This window comes from Marmota monax, unplaced genomic scaffold (assembly GCF_021218885.2).
Source record: "Marmota monax isolate L192 unplaced genomic scaffold, Marmota_monax_Labrador192_F-V1.1 WCK01_AAM20220418_F8-fsc00118, whole genome shotgun sequence".
Lineage (NCBI taxonomy): Eukaryota > Metazoa > Chordata > Mammalia > Rodentia > Sciuridae > Marmota > Marmota monax.
In genome coordinates, this window is record NW_026695231.1 from 7,035,464 (window position 1) to 7,051,945 (window position 16,482).

The 16,482-nt window shown below is 41.7% G+C and overlaps 1 protein-coding gene across 4 annotated transcripts in view; it reads right to left on the reverse strand.

Annotated features, from left to right (window-relative positions):
- Slc30a10 (solute carrier family 30 member 10) overlaps window positions 1–16,482 on the reverse strand; it is a 46,116-nt gene that overhangs the window by 14,805 nt on the left and 14,829 nt on the right. Inside the window, exons 1-2 of one of the 4 annotated variants that reach the window (XM_046438488.2) lie at window positions 1,674–2,514; window positions 918–995 (exon numbers count right to left, since the gene is read on the reverse strand). In XM_046438488.2, the coding sequence (XP_046294444.1) occupies window positions 918–995; window positions 1,674–2,310 (715 nt within the window). In that variant the 5' untranslated portion in view covers window positions 2,311–2,514. The other 3 variants (XM_058577053.1, XM_058577052.1, XM_046438489.1) reach the window with 3 other exon arrangements.

The window sequence follows — 16,482 nt, forward strand, 5'->3', positions numbered from 1 at the left end:
TTGGTTTTTCATTATATTATTTCCAACTATGCCTCACAATAGGCTTCCCCAAAACCATATAAAAGTAAATAATTGCTTAAATCTTGTTGAAATTCTCAAAGATTGGGGATTAACCACTGTTGCAACCACTCTAAAACAAAATCTGGGCCCAATAAATTGGAAAGGAGGTGTGTTGGATACAGTAGTGTCCAGTGAGAAACAGACCTCAGAATCCAAAGGGTTGACCTTAGCCCAGTGATGCTGACATGTGATTAGAAGCCTTCCACAGGCTTCACCAGAATCCTCACTGTGGACCTGAAAATGGAGGTTTTGTGAACTGACAGTTCCTTTACAAGAGCAGTTTTCTGGCAGAAATAACAGGCCACAGAGTCATTCAGCAAAGCCACGCAGGCTATAACCTTGGATAGAGGTCCACCTACTCTTATCTTTATCAAAATCATATTCAATTAAGAAAGACTGAATTAGGTCTGCAGGCATAACTCAAGGTAAAATATGTGCTTTGCATGCATGAGGCCCTGGGTTCAAACCCTAACACCACACACACACACACACACATACACACACACACACACACAGCCTTTTAAAAATAAATGAAATTGGGTGCATTGTATGTTAACAATATCCATTGTTGGACAAAGTCAAATAAAGCAATAACTTGGCATTGATACATGGGAGCTTGGGAGCAAGCAGCATTATTATGGGTTCAACCAGAGCAAAGATAAATCATTAGCAACTAGTTCCTCCTTCAGAATCAATGCAGTGATTAGGCAAGAGACTAGGGTCATAGTCTGTACAGGTAACTGGCCTACTTTTGAACACACTATTGCCTTATTCAAAGTCAAACACAAATGAAGAGCACAGCACAGTCCACATGTACCAATGAAAAGGATTTCAAAGTGGCTCCAAGTCAATCTTACCTCTGATATTCAGGGCTTCAGACTTTTTCTCCTTTTTCATAGTCTCTTCAGGCTCATTCGGGGTGTTCAAGGAATCACCTGCATTCAAAGAAGAAACCTTGTGTTGTGTATAAGTTCTACAAACAAAAAAAACCAATGGACTCAAAGTTGTGTTATTTTACATTCCTAATAGCATATGGGAGCCCCTACCTCTGCACACACATAGCCCAGAACAGTACATTTGGGCTCTGAAAGAGCCCATGATCTATCTTTGGACTTCATTCCCACTTCCTTTCAGGTTAAAACAAAAAAGGGAGCAAGTAGGAGCCTACCCCCAACCCCCAAAACCCATAACAGAAGAGACAGAAGATGGGCAAAGGGGGAGGAAAAAACAAAGTTCAGACACAACCAATGAAGGGGACACAGGACCAAAAGAGCTATCTGTTGCCCAATAATAAGACCTGATGTCCAAGAAAATCAATACTTCCACATACAGAGAATGCAAAGAAGGAAAAACAAGATAAAGGCCAAAAGATCCAGCAGCGGAAAAAAAAAAAAAAAGAGAGAGAGAAAGAGGAAAAAATAGTGGAAAATGTTAAGTTAGGATAAGTAAGAGGACTACAAAAAAATGATTTTAAAAAATCAGAGGGAAAAAAAAAGAGGGCGTGGGACAAGGAGGTAGGGACAAGGAGGTAGAGACCAGGGGGGAGGAAAGGGGAGGAGGAAAGAGGAAGGAGGGAAGGGCAAAACGGTCCAAAGGATGCAACTGAAAGGCACCTGCTACATTTGAGAATACGGTCGCCCCCTTCTGCTTTCTTTCGATCGAAGCCCCCCGGAGGGTCACAGCTGAGTCCAAGCCGGGGGCCGTCGGGGTCGCAGCATGCTGCTGGCCCTCGGCGCCTTGGGGCCACCCGAAAGCGCCGGGAGGGTTGCCAAGAGCCTGCTCCTGCCGCTGCGGCAGGCGGCGACGGTGGCCCCGGCAGCAGCAGGTGAACCAGGCGGCGCAGTCCTGGAAGATGAGCAACCCCACCACGTTGACCGCCAGCCCCAGGGCGCCGACGATGAGCACCAGCTCCGGGTCATCGATGCGCTCGGGCCGGGCCAGGCGCAGCACCGCCTCCACGAAGATGGTGAAGCAGAGAGCGGTGAGGAAGACCGCGTTGCTCAGCGCGCCCACCACCTCCGCGCGCGCGTAGCCGTAGGTGGCGCGGAAGCCTCGGGTGGGGCGCCGGGCGATGTAGCCGGAGGCCAGGCCCACGCACAGCGAGATCAGGTCGGAGAGCATGTTGAAGGAGTCCGAGAGCAGCGCGATGGAGTTGCCCAGGTATCCCGAGACCAGCTCGGCCACGAAGAAGACCACGGTGAGCACGAGCATGAAGAGCAGCCGGCACGTCTTGCCAGAATAGCGGCCCATCTTTGCAACCGCACACCTACTTGTCCAGCCAGCCGAGCCCCAGCCACCGCAGACCCTGCCTCCGCAACAGGTGAAGGCGAGGCGCGGCCGCCCGGACTCTGCTGAGGCCTGGTACCCGCCTCCCGGGTGCCCGGCCCGCCCTGCCCTGACGCTTTTTTATAAGGCAGAGGCAGAGCGCCCCCGGTCCACGCACGTCCAGAGTCTAAAGGAGTGGCAGCGGCGGCGGTGTCTGAAGAGCCTTACGCCACCTCCGCGGCCTGGGCCTGACTTGGCAGGTGGCCACCAGCCACTGTGCCTCCTTCTGGGACCGAGCGGTGCAGAGAGGAGGGGGTTGTGTCCGAATGTCAATCTTCACAGACCGCTCCTCCCCCTGCAGAGGTGGGATTCACCCATCACCTGCTTCTCCAGGCCCTCCCGCCAATATTCTGCTGAGTCTTAATGATAAGGACCTTGACTGCTGTGGGTGTGCTCACTGTGGTGGACGTGGACACCTCTGCCTACGTGCCCAGACGCTGGTTGCAGTACAGATTCCATATTAAGCAGTAGTAAGGCTGAAGAGCACTAGCTGGGGCCAACCCTGCCTTTACGAGGTGCTTCCTGCTTACATTATTGTTAAATGTGAGCTCATCCCTCACTCAGTACCCATCCCCACCCTGTTCCATTACCACCCGTGGAAAAGCTATTTTATCCTCTCCTCTTCCTCAAAGCCTCATAAAGGCATCAGGATCCCCCCTTCCTCCCTCCCTCTCTTTCTCTCTCCCTCCATACCTCCTTCCTTCTCTCTCTCTCTCTCTCTCTCTCCCTCCTTCCCTCCCTCCCTCTCTCAGAGTGGCATCCTCTGGGTTCCCTTTGGGATCTTCACTTTATCTCTCCTGCCAGGGAGCCAAAGGCCTTCCTCAGGAGAACCCCATCACGGTTTAGTAACATGGCACTCCCACCCAGCACTCATAGACTGGTCTACTCAGTGGTAGATACAAGTCCAGTGGCCACTGTGTCCTTTTCTCATTCCCCATTGAAGAGAATATTTGACTAACCCCATTTGTCCCTGACACTATGACCTGATAACTCTCAGTTCAATCCCCTGACCTACATGGTTTCATCCAAATAAAGATTCTCCAGTTAACAACAGGCCCTGTTCCAAGTAAAAGTTATCCCAACTGAAACCATTTCCAGGACTCTGAAAGAGACTGAGGAACAGACTCTTGAAGAAGGGTGTTTGCCATTGGTCAGTTCAGAGAGTGAATGGGAAGCCCTGCAGGAATTTTATTTGTTTATTATTTGTTTTATAGTCTTATCTCATTTCACAAAGGATCCAACTGTGAAGTCTGGTCATCTCTGTTCTCTCTCACCTCCCCCATTCCCAACCCCTGAATTTTAATCATTCCTGAAAACTAACACACTCCCTCTCTCTCTCTCTCTCTCTCTCTCTCACACACACACACACACACACACACACACACACTTGTTTTTGGCTTGGAAATCGATAAAAATGTCTCACTCAAAAAATAAAGAAGCCACAAACCCAGAGCAATGGTGCTCCTGTAGTCCCTGCTACTGGGAGGCTGAGGCATGAGGATCACTTGAACCTAAGAATTCAAGACCATCCTAAGAAACGTAGAGAAAAACTAACCCCCCCCCAAAAAAAGTCCAGCATCCATTCGCAGAATATTCTAACTTCTAGCCCTATTCATTGTCTTAGTTTTACAAAGTATAAAACTGTCTTTTAATGATCTCAGAGGGTTCCTGACAATTGAGCTAAAGCAATCTTGATATGAGGGTCCTACTTTATACTAGATGAGCCTCCAAACTTAGAAAGCTTAATGAACATTTTCTTTCCACCTCCAGGAAAATATCCCCATGCAGAACTCGAAGAAATTGATCACTTTAATTATGTTCTAAAAATTAATATAAAATAATGAATAATGTAGAAGAATTAAAAATTTTTGATTGATGAAAGGCTTGATGCTGTATAGTCTTGGAAAAGTTCCTAAATCAGTCAGGCCTACTTTTTAATTACTATAAAATGGGAATGATAATATAGTGAGTATTAAATGAGTTAATATATAAAGAATGGTTTAACCATGCCTGGTAAATAGTAAGCACTCAAATAAATGTCAGCTACTGTTACCATTAGTGTTCCTGTTAGCACTGCAGCATGTGTGTAATAGAATGAACAACAGATGACACTCTCTAATACACAAAAGAGATCTATCTGAGTACCACAGCCTTACCAGTTTCTGGTTTACACTGTCTTCAAACTGTGCAATCACTAAAATATTTAACATAGCAGCAATGAAAGCAGTCCAAAAAAGCATGACGCCTTCTATAACTCATCTGACAAAGCTGAAGTTAGCCCTTGCTAATTGCATTTCTTTGTCATTCACAACTGAAAGGAAAACCCAAAGTCAGCAGAATTATATCACTCGTGCCTATTGCCTAGTCATTCCCCTAACCGAAGGCAGATGACCAGAAAATGTCACTGCCCCAGGAGTGCAGTCAATGGAACTAGAAAACCAGAGCCAATGTCTGATGCCCCTGTCCAGGACCCAGTTCCTGACCTTAAGAAAGGACAAGTGTTCCAAATACTGTCAACAAAATGCACTATAGTAAAATATTTTCACTTACATATGTGTGTGTGTGTGTGCAATATACATTAGTTAACAGATATTTAGACTGCACTTCATTCTTCACAGTAATTTAGGAGGTTTCAACCAGCTTTTGTTTATTGAACTCTTATTTAGCCCAGCCCTATGCTGAGCACTTTACAGACATTATCTCATTTCATTCTCACACTAGCCCCCAGAAAATCTTTTAATATTTATTATTTAATTATAAACTATTCTACAGATGAATCACCTGAAGCCCAAAGATTCTTAAGTAATTTGGCCAAAATCACACCATCTTCCCTGGTGGGGAGAGCACTGCAGGCAGAGGCAAAGCATGTACAATGAAGGGCTCTGTGGTAGGAGACACATGAAGGAGCCAGATGAAGGGCTGTGACAGTGAAGATGGGTGACAGTGCAGGAAAGTGACATGAGATGGGGTCAGAGAGGCTGCAGGGCCAGATGTAAGGTGTTCACTGAAAGCAATGAAAAACCTTCAAAGTATTTTGAGCAAAAGGCTGGCAAGATTCGATTGTGGGTCTGTTATGATTTAGATGTGAGGTGTCCCCCTTTTAAAAGCTCATGTGTGAGACAATGCAAGACAGTTTAGAGATGAAATGATTGAGTTATCAGAGTTTTAACCCTGAAATAGAGATTAACTTGGTGGGGTGTGGCTGGAGGAGGTGGGTTGGTTTCTGGGGACATACCCTTGGAGTTTATATTTTGTCCTCTCTCTCTGCTTCCTAATACCATGTCCCCAGCTGCTTTCCTCTGCCATACACTTCCACAATGATATTCTGCTTTATTTCAGGTCCTGAGAATGGAGTCAGCCATCTATGGACTGGAGACCTATGAAATTATGAGCCCCAACTACATTTTTCCTCTTCTAATTGTTCTTGTCAGGTCTTTATGGTCAGTGTGGCAGAAAAGCTGACAAAGGCAGGATCTTTGTTCTTCACATACAGTAAAATATCTCTACTGTAAGTATAAAATTGAGCCGATTGGACAAATGGATGGAACTTCCATGAAAATTAAGATACAAATGTTTCCATCACCCCAGAAGGTTGGTTCTCTCATGCCCTTTTCCAGTCACAGCAATGCACCCCCAACCTCAAGGAGTTTTCTATCACTGTATCTATTGTTACTGCCCAAATCAAAAAAAAACAAAATATTATAGTATGTTTAAAAATTCACACAATCTATAAATGACTGACGTGAGATCTGATCTAGGCATCAAACTCTAGAGTTTATATTTTTCATCTTCACCTTACATTAATTTGATCATCTTTAGTGGTTTTTTTCCCCCTAAACAAATGAAAGGATTTCCAACTTTGTTTTTTGTTGAAGCAAAATTTGATGCAACACAATTAATAAATGCAGAGATTATGACATTGAAAGTTTTGATGCTGTGTAGTCTTGGGCTTTTTATGCTGGCATAACACCCTTGTTTATTTATTTTTTAGTAACTGAAGAAGCAAGCATTTGTTTTCACTTTTGAACTCTTCTAGTAACAAGAGCTGATGTTCCATTCAGGGGAGAGAATGCACATCTTGTCCAAAGCACCAAATTCTTACTCAGAAAAAGAGGAAGCTTTTTCCCTATAGCAACAGCCTCCCGATTTTAAATACATTGCGAAGGGATGGACATTTCTCCAAATATTCAGAGTACAAATGTGATGACTTTGCAAAAGGAAATCCCTTCTCTGAGTACTTGAGGAATCTTGTATATAAAGTCAGTTCTTCCTTGGTGAAATTTTATGGTCTATATTGAAACACTTTGGCTGTACAAAGATACATATCTGGGCTGTATAGCTCAGAGGTGGACTGCTTGCCTAGCATGTATGAAGCAGTGGGTTCAATTCTCAGCACCATATATAATCAAATAAAGTAAAGGTCCATTAACAACTAAAAAAAAAGATACTTATCGGTATTCCAAAAGTATGCATTTATAACCCTCAATTTTTCAGGATACAATAAATTTAAGAGACTTGACATACTTTTTTCTTGCTTTTTTTTTAATGATAGAAGCATAAAATATAAACACAGAGATTGGTCACCTCCACTTTCAATGGGCTATTGGCAAGGGGAAATACAGCACTGTAGTCACAGCCTGCCTCAAAGGAGAAGCTGTAAATAAATTCAGAGCTGTACTGGTCAGTTTGTCAAGTGTCCTTACTTACAGGCACCTCTAGTTTCTCCAAATGCCATTTCTTCCTGCAGCTGAAGACAATGTCTGCTCTTAGCACTAACCCAGGCAGTGGGAAGAATACAAGCCCTACCATAACATCAAATAATGCAACCTTTTGAACAACCAATAATAATAAAAAAAAATTTGAACAACCAATAATAAAAAAAATAATGCAACCTGCTTATTGAGAAAGTATCAAGACTCTGGGTAATTTTAATTTTGCACTCACTTTATGAAAATTTGAAAGGTGCTATAGCACAGCAGTTAATAACCTGAGCTTTGTTGTTTGCAACAACACATGGTGTTCCACATGATGGAATAAGCTAGACACAGAAAGACAAGTATTGCATGATCTCACTCCTACGTGGAATCTAAAGAACTGATTTCATAGAAGTGGAGGTAGATGAACAGACACTTCTCAGAGGAGGACATACAATCAATCAACAAGTACATGAAAAAATGCTCACCATCTCTAGCAGTCAGAGAAATGCAAATCAAAACCACCCTAAGATACCATCTCACTCCAGTTAGATTGGCAGCCATTATGAAGTCAAACAACAACAAGTGCTGGCGAGGATGTGGGGAAAAGGGTACACTTGTACATTGCTGGTGGGACTGCAAATTGGTACAGCCAATTTGGAAAGCAGTATGGAGATTTCTTGGAAAGCTGGGAATGGAGCCACCATTTGACCCAGCTATTCCCCTTCTCGGTCTATTCCCTAAAGACCTAAAAAGAGCATGCTACAGGGACACTGCTACATCGATGTTCATAGCAGCACAATTCACAATAGCAAGACTGTGGAACCAACCTAGATGCCCTTCAATAGATGAATGGATAAAAAAATGTGGCATTTATACACAATGGAGTATTACTCTGCATTAAAAAATGACAAAATCATAGAATTTACAGGGAAATGGATGGCATTAGAGCAGATTATGCTAAGTGAAGCTAGCCAATCCCTAAAAAACAAATGCCAAATGTCTTCTTTGATATAAGGAGAGTAACTAAGAACAGAGTAGGGTCGAAGAGCATGAGAAGAAGATTAACATTAAACAGGGATGAGAGGTGGGAGGGAAAGGGAGAGAGAAGGGAAATTGCATGGAAATGGAAGGAGACCCTCAGAGTTATACAAAAGTACATACAAGAGGAAGTGAGGGGAAAGGGAAAATAATACAAGGGGGACAAATGAATGTCAGTAGAGGGGAGGGGAGGGGGGATAGTAGAGGATAGGAAAGGCAGCAGAACACAACAGACACTAGTATGGCAATATGTAAATCAATGGATGTGTAACTGATGTGATTCTGCAATCTGTATATGGGGTAAAAATGGGAGCTCATAACCCACTTGAATCAAAGTGTGAAATATGATATATCAAGAACTATGTAATGTTTTGAACAGCCAACAATAAAAAATTTAAAAAAAAAAGGAATAAAGGTATAAAAAATTTTAAAAATTAAAAAAATAAAATAAAACAAGAAAAATGGAAAAAAAAAGTGGAGGTAGAATGGTAGTTAGCAGAGTCTGAGGAGAAAGGGAGGGAAGGATGGGGAAAGGTTGATCAATGGATACTAAATTACTATTAAATAGAAACAAGAAGTTCTGGTGTTCTATAGTTCAGTGGGATGACTGTGGATAACAATAATGTACATTTCAAAAAGCTAGAAGAAAGGATTTTAAAACTTTTTAACATAAGGAAATGAAAATGTGTAAGGACATAGCTTAACCTGATTTAGACATTCTGCAATTATACATGTATCAAAACATCACAGATGTTTATAATTTTATGTCAGTTAAATAAATTTAATTTTAAAAATAAATCAATCATGGGCTGGGGATGTGGCTCAAGTGGTAGCGCGCTCGCCTGGCATGCGCGAGGCACTGGGTTCAATCCTCAGCACCACATAAAAATAAAGATGTTGTGTCCACCGAAAACGGAAAAATAAATATTTAAAAATTCTCTCTCTTTCTTCTCTCTCTCTCTCTCTCTCTCTCTCTCTCTCTCTCTCTCTCTTTTAAAAAAAGGAAACCCTGTTATAAAAAAAAATAAAAATAAATCAATCTCATTTGCTACTTCTGACATGACCTGGGGCCACTTTCTTACATCTTCTTTTTCCTCATCTGAGCAATGAGGTTAATAATTGTATCTCCCTCATGGAGTTGTCCTGAGACTTAAGTGAGGAAATGCATGTCAGTCGCTTAGTGGAGTGCAGGGCTCATGAGAAAGATTCAGTAGGTGTTCACAAAAAGCAACCACTCCTTTGGGTTTTGCAGTCAAGTTCAGGGAGGTTTGAATATTTCCCTTCACCAAAGGATTCACGTAAGGGTTACTTTTAGAGAAAATAGGCATTTAAGGATTTGTTCATAACTTCATTTAAAGAGCAGTGGAATTTATGCAGACACAAGATAAAATATTTTTAATTTCCTGCAACTGGAGGAAGCATAGTTTGAATGGCAATACTTCCTCATACACAAAATTGCAGGACCCAAGGTAGTGACTGCTGAGTGACATACAAGAATAACATCAAAGCTAGGTATGGTGGTACATCCCTCTAATCCTAGCAACTTGGGAGGCTGAGGCAGAAGGGTCACAAATTTGAAACAAGTTGTGGCAATTTAGGGAGAACCATTCTCAAAATTTTTAAAAATATATATTTTAAAAGAGCTGGGGATGTTCCTCAGTGGGAGAGTACCCCTGGATTAAGTGCCCAGTACTGGGGGGAAAAAAGACATTGATTTTTATATACTACCACCTGGGATGATACAATTTTCCCCCTAAAGTATTTCAGGATGAATTCTTGACTTGAAGTGATCATGTTTTTCTTTTTCATATAGAGGCGATAGGTGTGGAAAAAGAGAAAAGGTAAGCAATGGTCACCTTTTCACTGTTTTGAGTGGGTTATTGGTAGAGAGACACTTCCTTCAGCTGTCAGATGCATTGAGAGTGAAGAGGCCATGTGGTCTGGGATCTGCTTGTGGTTATGAACACTAAAGGTCTGGTCTGTGAGTCTCTCCTTCTCCAGCTCACAAGGACAGGCCCAGAGACTTATTTGTGGGGAATTCCCATGCTGAGGTTTGTTGAAAACAAGAATATAAAAGGAAGTATGGCTATCCGGAGGAAAGAGGGTAAAGCATAGAGGCAGAGCTGGAAACTTCTTGAAGTTTACCATCCTGATATCATTTGGGGTCTGATTCTTCCTGATGGATGAATGGTGGAGAATCTACTTTTGGACTATTTTCAATTCAAAGGGGGAACAAAAATAATTTAAAATTGCAAAAATAATGGAGAAAATCTATTCTTTGATTTTTTTTTTTTTTTTTTTTTTTGTACTAGGTATTGAACCACCCAGAGGCTGGTCTTGAACTTGCAATTCTCCTGCCTCAGCCTCCCAAGCCTCTGGAATTACAGGCTTCTGCCACCATGCCTGACCTCTTTCTTGATCTTGTCTATTTTATAATTTACAAAAAGGCTTCACCTATGTTGCTTGAGGCCACCACAATCTCACACAAACACCAGCTTCCTTCACTGCTAGATTCATCTTAAATTTTAGACTTTATGAAAATGAGAAAGACCATTTGCCCAAGAGACTATGAGAGTAATTTTGTGCTAAGACCTATTAACAAATAATTTTACCTATGCAAATGTACTAGTTAAATATTCAGGAGAATATAGTGGAAAGACATAAGTTTGGGTACAATGCAGATCTAGGATCCAATGCTGGCTCTGTCAGCTATCAGCAAGTAGACAAGTCAACTTCTCGGAGCCTCTATGTTCTCATTTATAATCTGGAGAAGATAGGGGTATCACTCTGTCCCACAGTAGTTGTGAGAATAAAACTAAACGGCACATGTAAAGGGCCTGGCATGATGCCTTTGGTAGATAATCTGCAAGTGGCTCCTTCTTTTAAGTTCTGTCAGTCATCATTAGAACCATCATACTTACTTCTAGTAAGCAGCGTTGTGGAATCTCCTTCACAGTTAGTTAGAGCATCCAGTTTCTCCTAAAATCATCTATTTTATATGGATCCAAAAATCTAATTAGCTTAACTACCTAAGAACTAATTAGAAGTGGATTAACAAAATGTTTTGCAAATATAAAAATATTTAAAACAATACTAGAAGATATAACCTCACTATTATAACAGATTGAAAGGTGTTGCTGGATATTGAAATGAGGTCTAGAAAAGGACCTGAGATTCCTGAACTCTAACGTGAAGTTGTTGTACAACTTGGACCAGCCACCAAACTTCTGAGCCTTAGTTTCTCAATCTGTAAAATGCAAATAAGAACCTCATGCTTGGGGCTGGGGATGTGGGTCAAGCGGTAGCGCGCTTGCCTGGCATGCGTGCGGCCTGGGTTCAATCCTCAGCACCACATACAAACAAAGATGTTGTGTCCGCCGAAAACTAAAAAATAAATGTTAAAAATTCTCTCTCTCTCTCTCTCTCTCTCTCTCTCTCTCTCTCTCTCTTTAAAAAAAAAAAAAAAACAACCTCATGCCACTTAGTGTATATAGTTGTTTTGAACATCAAATAAAATAGTGAACACACAAAAAATAGACAAATAAAAGACCTTACTATGCTATAATTATGAAGCCATGGACCCTTAATCTACACATGTTCTAGAAAGCAAGCAAAGTATTTGTAATCATCAGTAGTTTAAATGGATCAACTAAGATTTTAGATTTCCTGAAACCCATTCTCACTCTTTTCTAGGAAAGTATTCTGTCTCCTTGAACAAGAGAGAACAGTTGGTTTTTTGCTTGTTTTTTTTTTTTTTTTTGTACTAGGAATTGAACTCAGGGGCACTTAACCACTGAGCCACATCCCCAGCCCTATTTTGTATTTTATTTAGAGACAGGGTCTTACTGAGTTGCTTAGCACCTTGCTTTTGCTGAGGCTGGTTTGAACTCATGATCTTCCTACCTCAGCCTCCTGAACTGCTGGAATTACAGGCATGTGCTACCGCACCTGGCAGTACTACAGTTTAAATATGTCCTCCAAAAGCTCATGGGTTAAATAAATGCTTGGTCCTCAGTCTGTGGTGTTATTGGGAGGTAGTGAAACTTTTAAGAGGTGGACCCTAGTGGAAGGAATTTTGGTCACCAAGGACAGGCCCTTGAAAGAGATATTGAGACCCTGGCCCCTTCCTGTTTCTCTCTTTGCTTTCTGGCTCCCATGAGATGAATTGTCCTCCTCAGCTGACTGACTCAACCGATTAAAAGTGACAAGTGCCTCTGCACCGTACACTCCTCACCCACTTCTGGTTCACCCCTGGCCAGCCATGTTGCTCTTCTTTCCATTCCTCAGAATACCAAGTTCACCTCTGCCATGATGTACTATGCCACCACGAGCCCAAAACAACAGGGTCAAGTGATTGTGAACTGAATCTATAAGTCAAAATAAACTTTTCTATTTATACATGATTCTTTCAGGAACTTTGTCACAGTGACAGAAAACTGACTAACACATTATGGGCATGTAATTTAAGGTGAGCTAATCATAGTTCCTCATTCTCTGGCCACAATGCTTGGTTCGAGAGATAGACACTTGGCCAGAGTTCTTCTGTTGGAATTTTCAAAATGGACCTGGGACAGACATCAAAGAGAAATAAATTTCTATTCTCCTTAAGCTACACTTATCACTAGGGTTCAGTCACATGCACATGAAATGAAGCCTGACTCAATTGACCAAAAGTGACAAGTGCCTCTGCACCCTACACCCCTCACCCACCTCTGGTTCACCCCTGGCCAGCCACGTTGCTCTTCTTTCCGTTCCTCAGAATACCAAGTTCAGTTCTCCACAACTCCCTGCTTTTGCTCTCCCCTTAGCTTGGAAAGCTCTTCCCTAATTTCTATGTGACCAGTTTCTTCTTATCACTCAGGCCTTCACTCAAGTCTCTCCTTGGATGCCCTCTTGATACTGAGTCTGAATGCATATTGCATCCCCCTATGTGGTATTTATACTTCCTGGAACCATGCTGGACCCATTTAGGATTCAATATCTAGAGGTGAATGAAGGACAAACTAAAAGAATGAATGAACCTGATGTTCTGTCTCTTCACTGAGGACAGCAGACAAGGGGTATATTCAGGTTTTTAAATGACATTATAAAATCGAGAATGATGTTCAACACCATTCACTTAACAAATAAGAGCAAATACATTTAAATTAAAATAAACTAGGGTGGTGGGCATAGTTCAGTGGTAGAGCACTTACCTAGCTTGTGCAAAGCTCAAGGTTCGATCTCTAGCAATACACACACACACACACACACACACACACTGCTTATTTATACCTTTACTGTCTAGATAAATTTAATTCAACAACTATTGGTAGAATATCTGCTATGTATCAGGTGCTGGGAAACACAAAATAAATGTAAATGTATTCACAGGCCTTTTGAGAAGAAGATAAGGAAAAACTAAATTCTGTTCAGCTTGATTATTACTGTGATAGTTAAGATATGATAATACGATTATATGCCTTGGAATATTTGTAATATCTATGACCAGATCATGGGCCACAACATGGAAGGGGGCTTGACACATATTCTGAAGGCAATGGGAAGTCACTAATCAGTTGTGATCACAGGGAACTCATAATTGGGTTTATCTCTCAGAAGGACGAAGCTGGTAGCAGCTGAATGTATTGAACAAACAGGACCAAAAGAAAGTGGTCAAACACAGGAAGCAGCTTTGCAACAGTTTGGACAAGAGACACTGACAACTCCTTCTCATGAAAATGGAGAGAAAAGACCAGACAGGAGGACACTATGAAAGAAATCTGCAGTGCTTAGAGTCTAAGTAGATGGGTCTGGAGGGGAGGTAGGTGGTGAGAAAGAAGAAAGATGTCCCCAGGTTACTGGCTTGGGTGCCTGAGGGGTAGTACTATTCATCAGAACATAGGAAAAATGTGTCAGAACAGTCTTATGGTCATTCATTCAACTGATTATTCACCACCTAGTGTCAAGTACTCACTATATGTTATTGGGGATACTTGCAATGAGTGAGACAGGCATGACCCCTCTGTGTTGGAGGGGCATTAACACCTGAGTACCCTGAGTAGGTGACAGATATAATGATCAGAGAAGAGAGGCATGACAGCACCACAGAAAGGTTGCTTAAGGGAAGCCTTACTCCCAACCCTAAAGTATGTTAGTTAGCTTTTTCATTACTGTGACAAAATACCTGAGAAAAACAACTTAAACGGAGTAAAGGTTTATTTTGACTCATGTTTTCAGAGACTGTTGTTCATGATCACTTAGCCCTGTTGCTTTGGGCTTGGCATAATATATCATGGTGGGAGTGCCCAGTGCAGGAGGGCTGTTCACCTCATGGCCACCAGGAAGCAAAAAGAGGGAGAGGAAGGGGCCAGGGGCACATCCCCAGTGACCTAACTTTCTCCCACGAACCTTAAAAGTTTCACCAACCTCCCAATAGCTCCACAGGCTGGTGACCAAACCTTTATCCTATGGCCCTTTGAGGCCTACCTAAAGATGTGGCGTTTTAGACCTAAGCCTGAGGAGAGGCACAGAGCAGTGAGTGGGGTGGGGAGGGCTCAGAGAGGAGAGAATGGCATGAGCCAGCCCTGGAGTCAGGAGGGGGTGGTAGGCATGGGGGATGCAGCAGACTCACCAGGGCTGGAGAGTGGACTTTGAGGGGTGGAGAGGAGAGGAGCCTCCTGATAAGCAAGGATCTGATTGATCAGACTCTCCTAAGCTAGTTAAAGAGTTGGGACTTTATCTTAAGAAAACAGCAAGCTACTGTTAGTCAAGCAGGGGAGTGAAAGCCATCTTCAACCTTAATTGAAAATTTGTCATATTCTAGGCACTGGACCAAGAGAAGGATAGAGCAGAGAACAAGACAGAGAAGGAAACGACTCTTGCACATCTTACATTCCAGAAGGGATGTCAGGAAATGAAAGGAAGAATGAATAAAGAATGGAAGAAGTTGTGGGAGGGGAAGGAGGGGACAGAGGGAGGTAATAGGAAAGGAAATTATATAAAACATAAACAAGCATTTTCTGCACACTCTGGCTTGTGGGTGGCATGTCACGTTTTCAGAGGAGCACTGGCCAAATGAGTTAGGACATGTATAACATGACCGCATGTGGCAATTCATGAGTCTACTTCAGATATTTAATCACATATCTTTTCTGATGTCATCCTCAGAACAAATTAAAAGTTAAGTATACACAATATACACATGTATCCAAATAGTGCATGTTATGCCATAAATATGTACAATTTCTACGTATCAATTAAAAATTAAATAATTACTGAGGATTAAACCTAGGGATGATTTACCATTCTTTTTATTTTTATTTTTTTATTTTGAGACAGGCTCTCACTAAGTTTCCCAGGCTGGCCTCAAACTTGCAATCTCCCTGCCTTAGCCTCCTGAGCAGCTGGGATTGCAGGCACATGCCACTTTGCCCAGCAATAATTAATGTTTTAAAAGGTAAGTATGACTGTCCTCATTTTAACTGGAAAAAAACCTAAGATTCAGAGACGTTAAAACTTGATGGAGTTTTAGAAGCTAGGGAGAGCGAAATGGTAGCACAAACTTTAGAGATGCACATTGACTTGTCTTTGAGTATTGACTCTGCCACCAACTATGCCCCCTGGACAACGATAACAGCTTGTCATGCAAAAAAGCCACCTCAAATGTTGGTCCTCTGCAGTTCATCAAAAAATGTCATTATTCTGAGGGGGTCTAATGATTACCTTGTCTTTTTTACCTGTGTATGCTATTTCATTGTAGAGCTGTGCATATTTATCTAAGTGAGGCAGCGCCCACTGATGGACATGTAGTATCCTCTTTTATACTATTGTGTTTTGTCCCTGTGGTCATTGTTATTGTGATTATTTGTGAAATATGTTATAGTAACATATAGTAACAGGTGTATCCTGATGCTCACTTTTTGTAGTATATGTTTCTGGGCATATTGAGTCAGAATGTGAGCACTTAAAATTGTATATAGCTATTGTCAAACTACCATCAGAAATATTGCACAAACTTATATTCTTTTCAGAAGTATATGAGATTATCTTCCTTTTCTGTTCCATTTATTTGCTGCTAGTGTATAAGAATGTAATTGATTTATTTACTTTAATCTTCTATCCTCTTACCTTGCTAAATTCATTTATTTGCTCTTAACAATAGTTTCAGAGATTTCTTGGCATTTTCTGGGTAGACAATCATATCATCTGCAAATAAAGACAATTTTATTTCTTCTTTTTATTTAAAAAAAAAAAGTAGCAAGTGCAGCGTTACATGCCTGTTATCCCAGCTATTTGGGAGGCTAAGTCAGGAGAAGCACAAGTCTGAGCAACTTAGAGAGACCCTGTCTCAAAATCAGATAAAAAGGTCTGGGGGCACAGA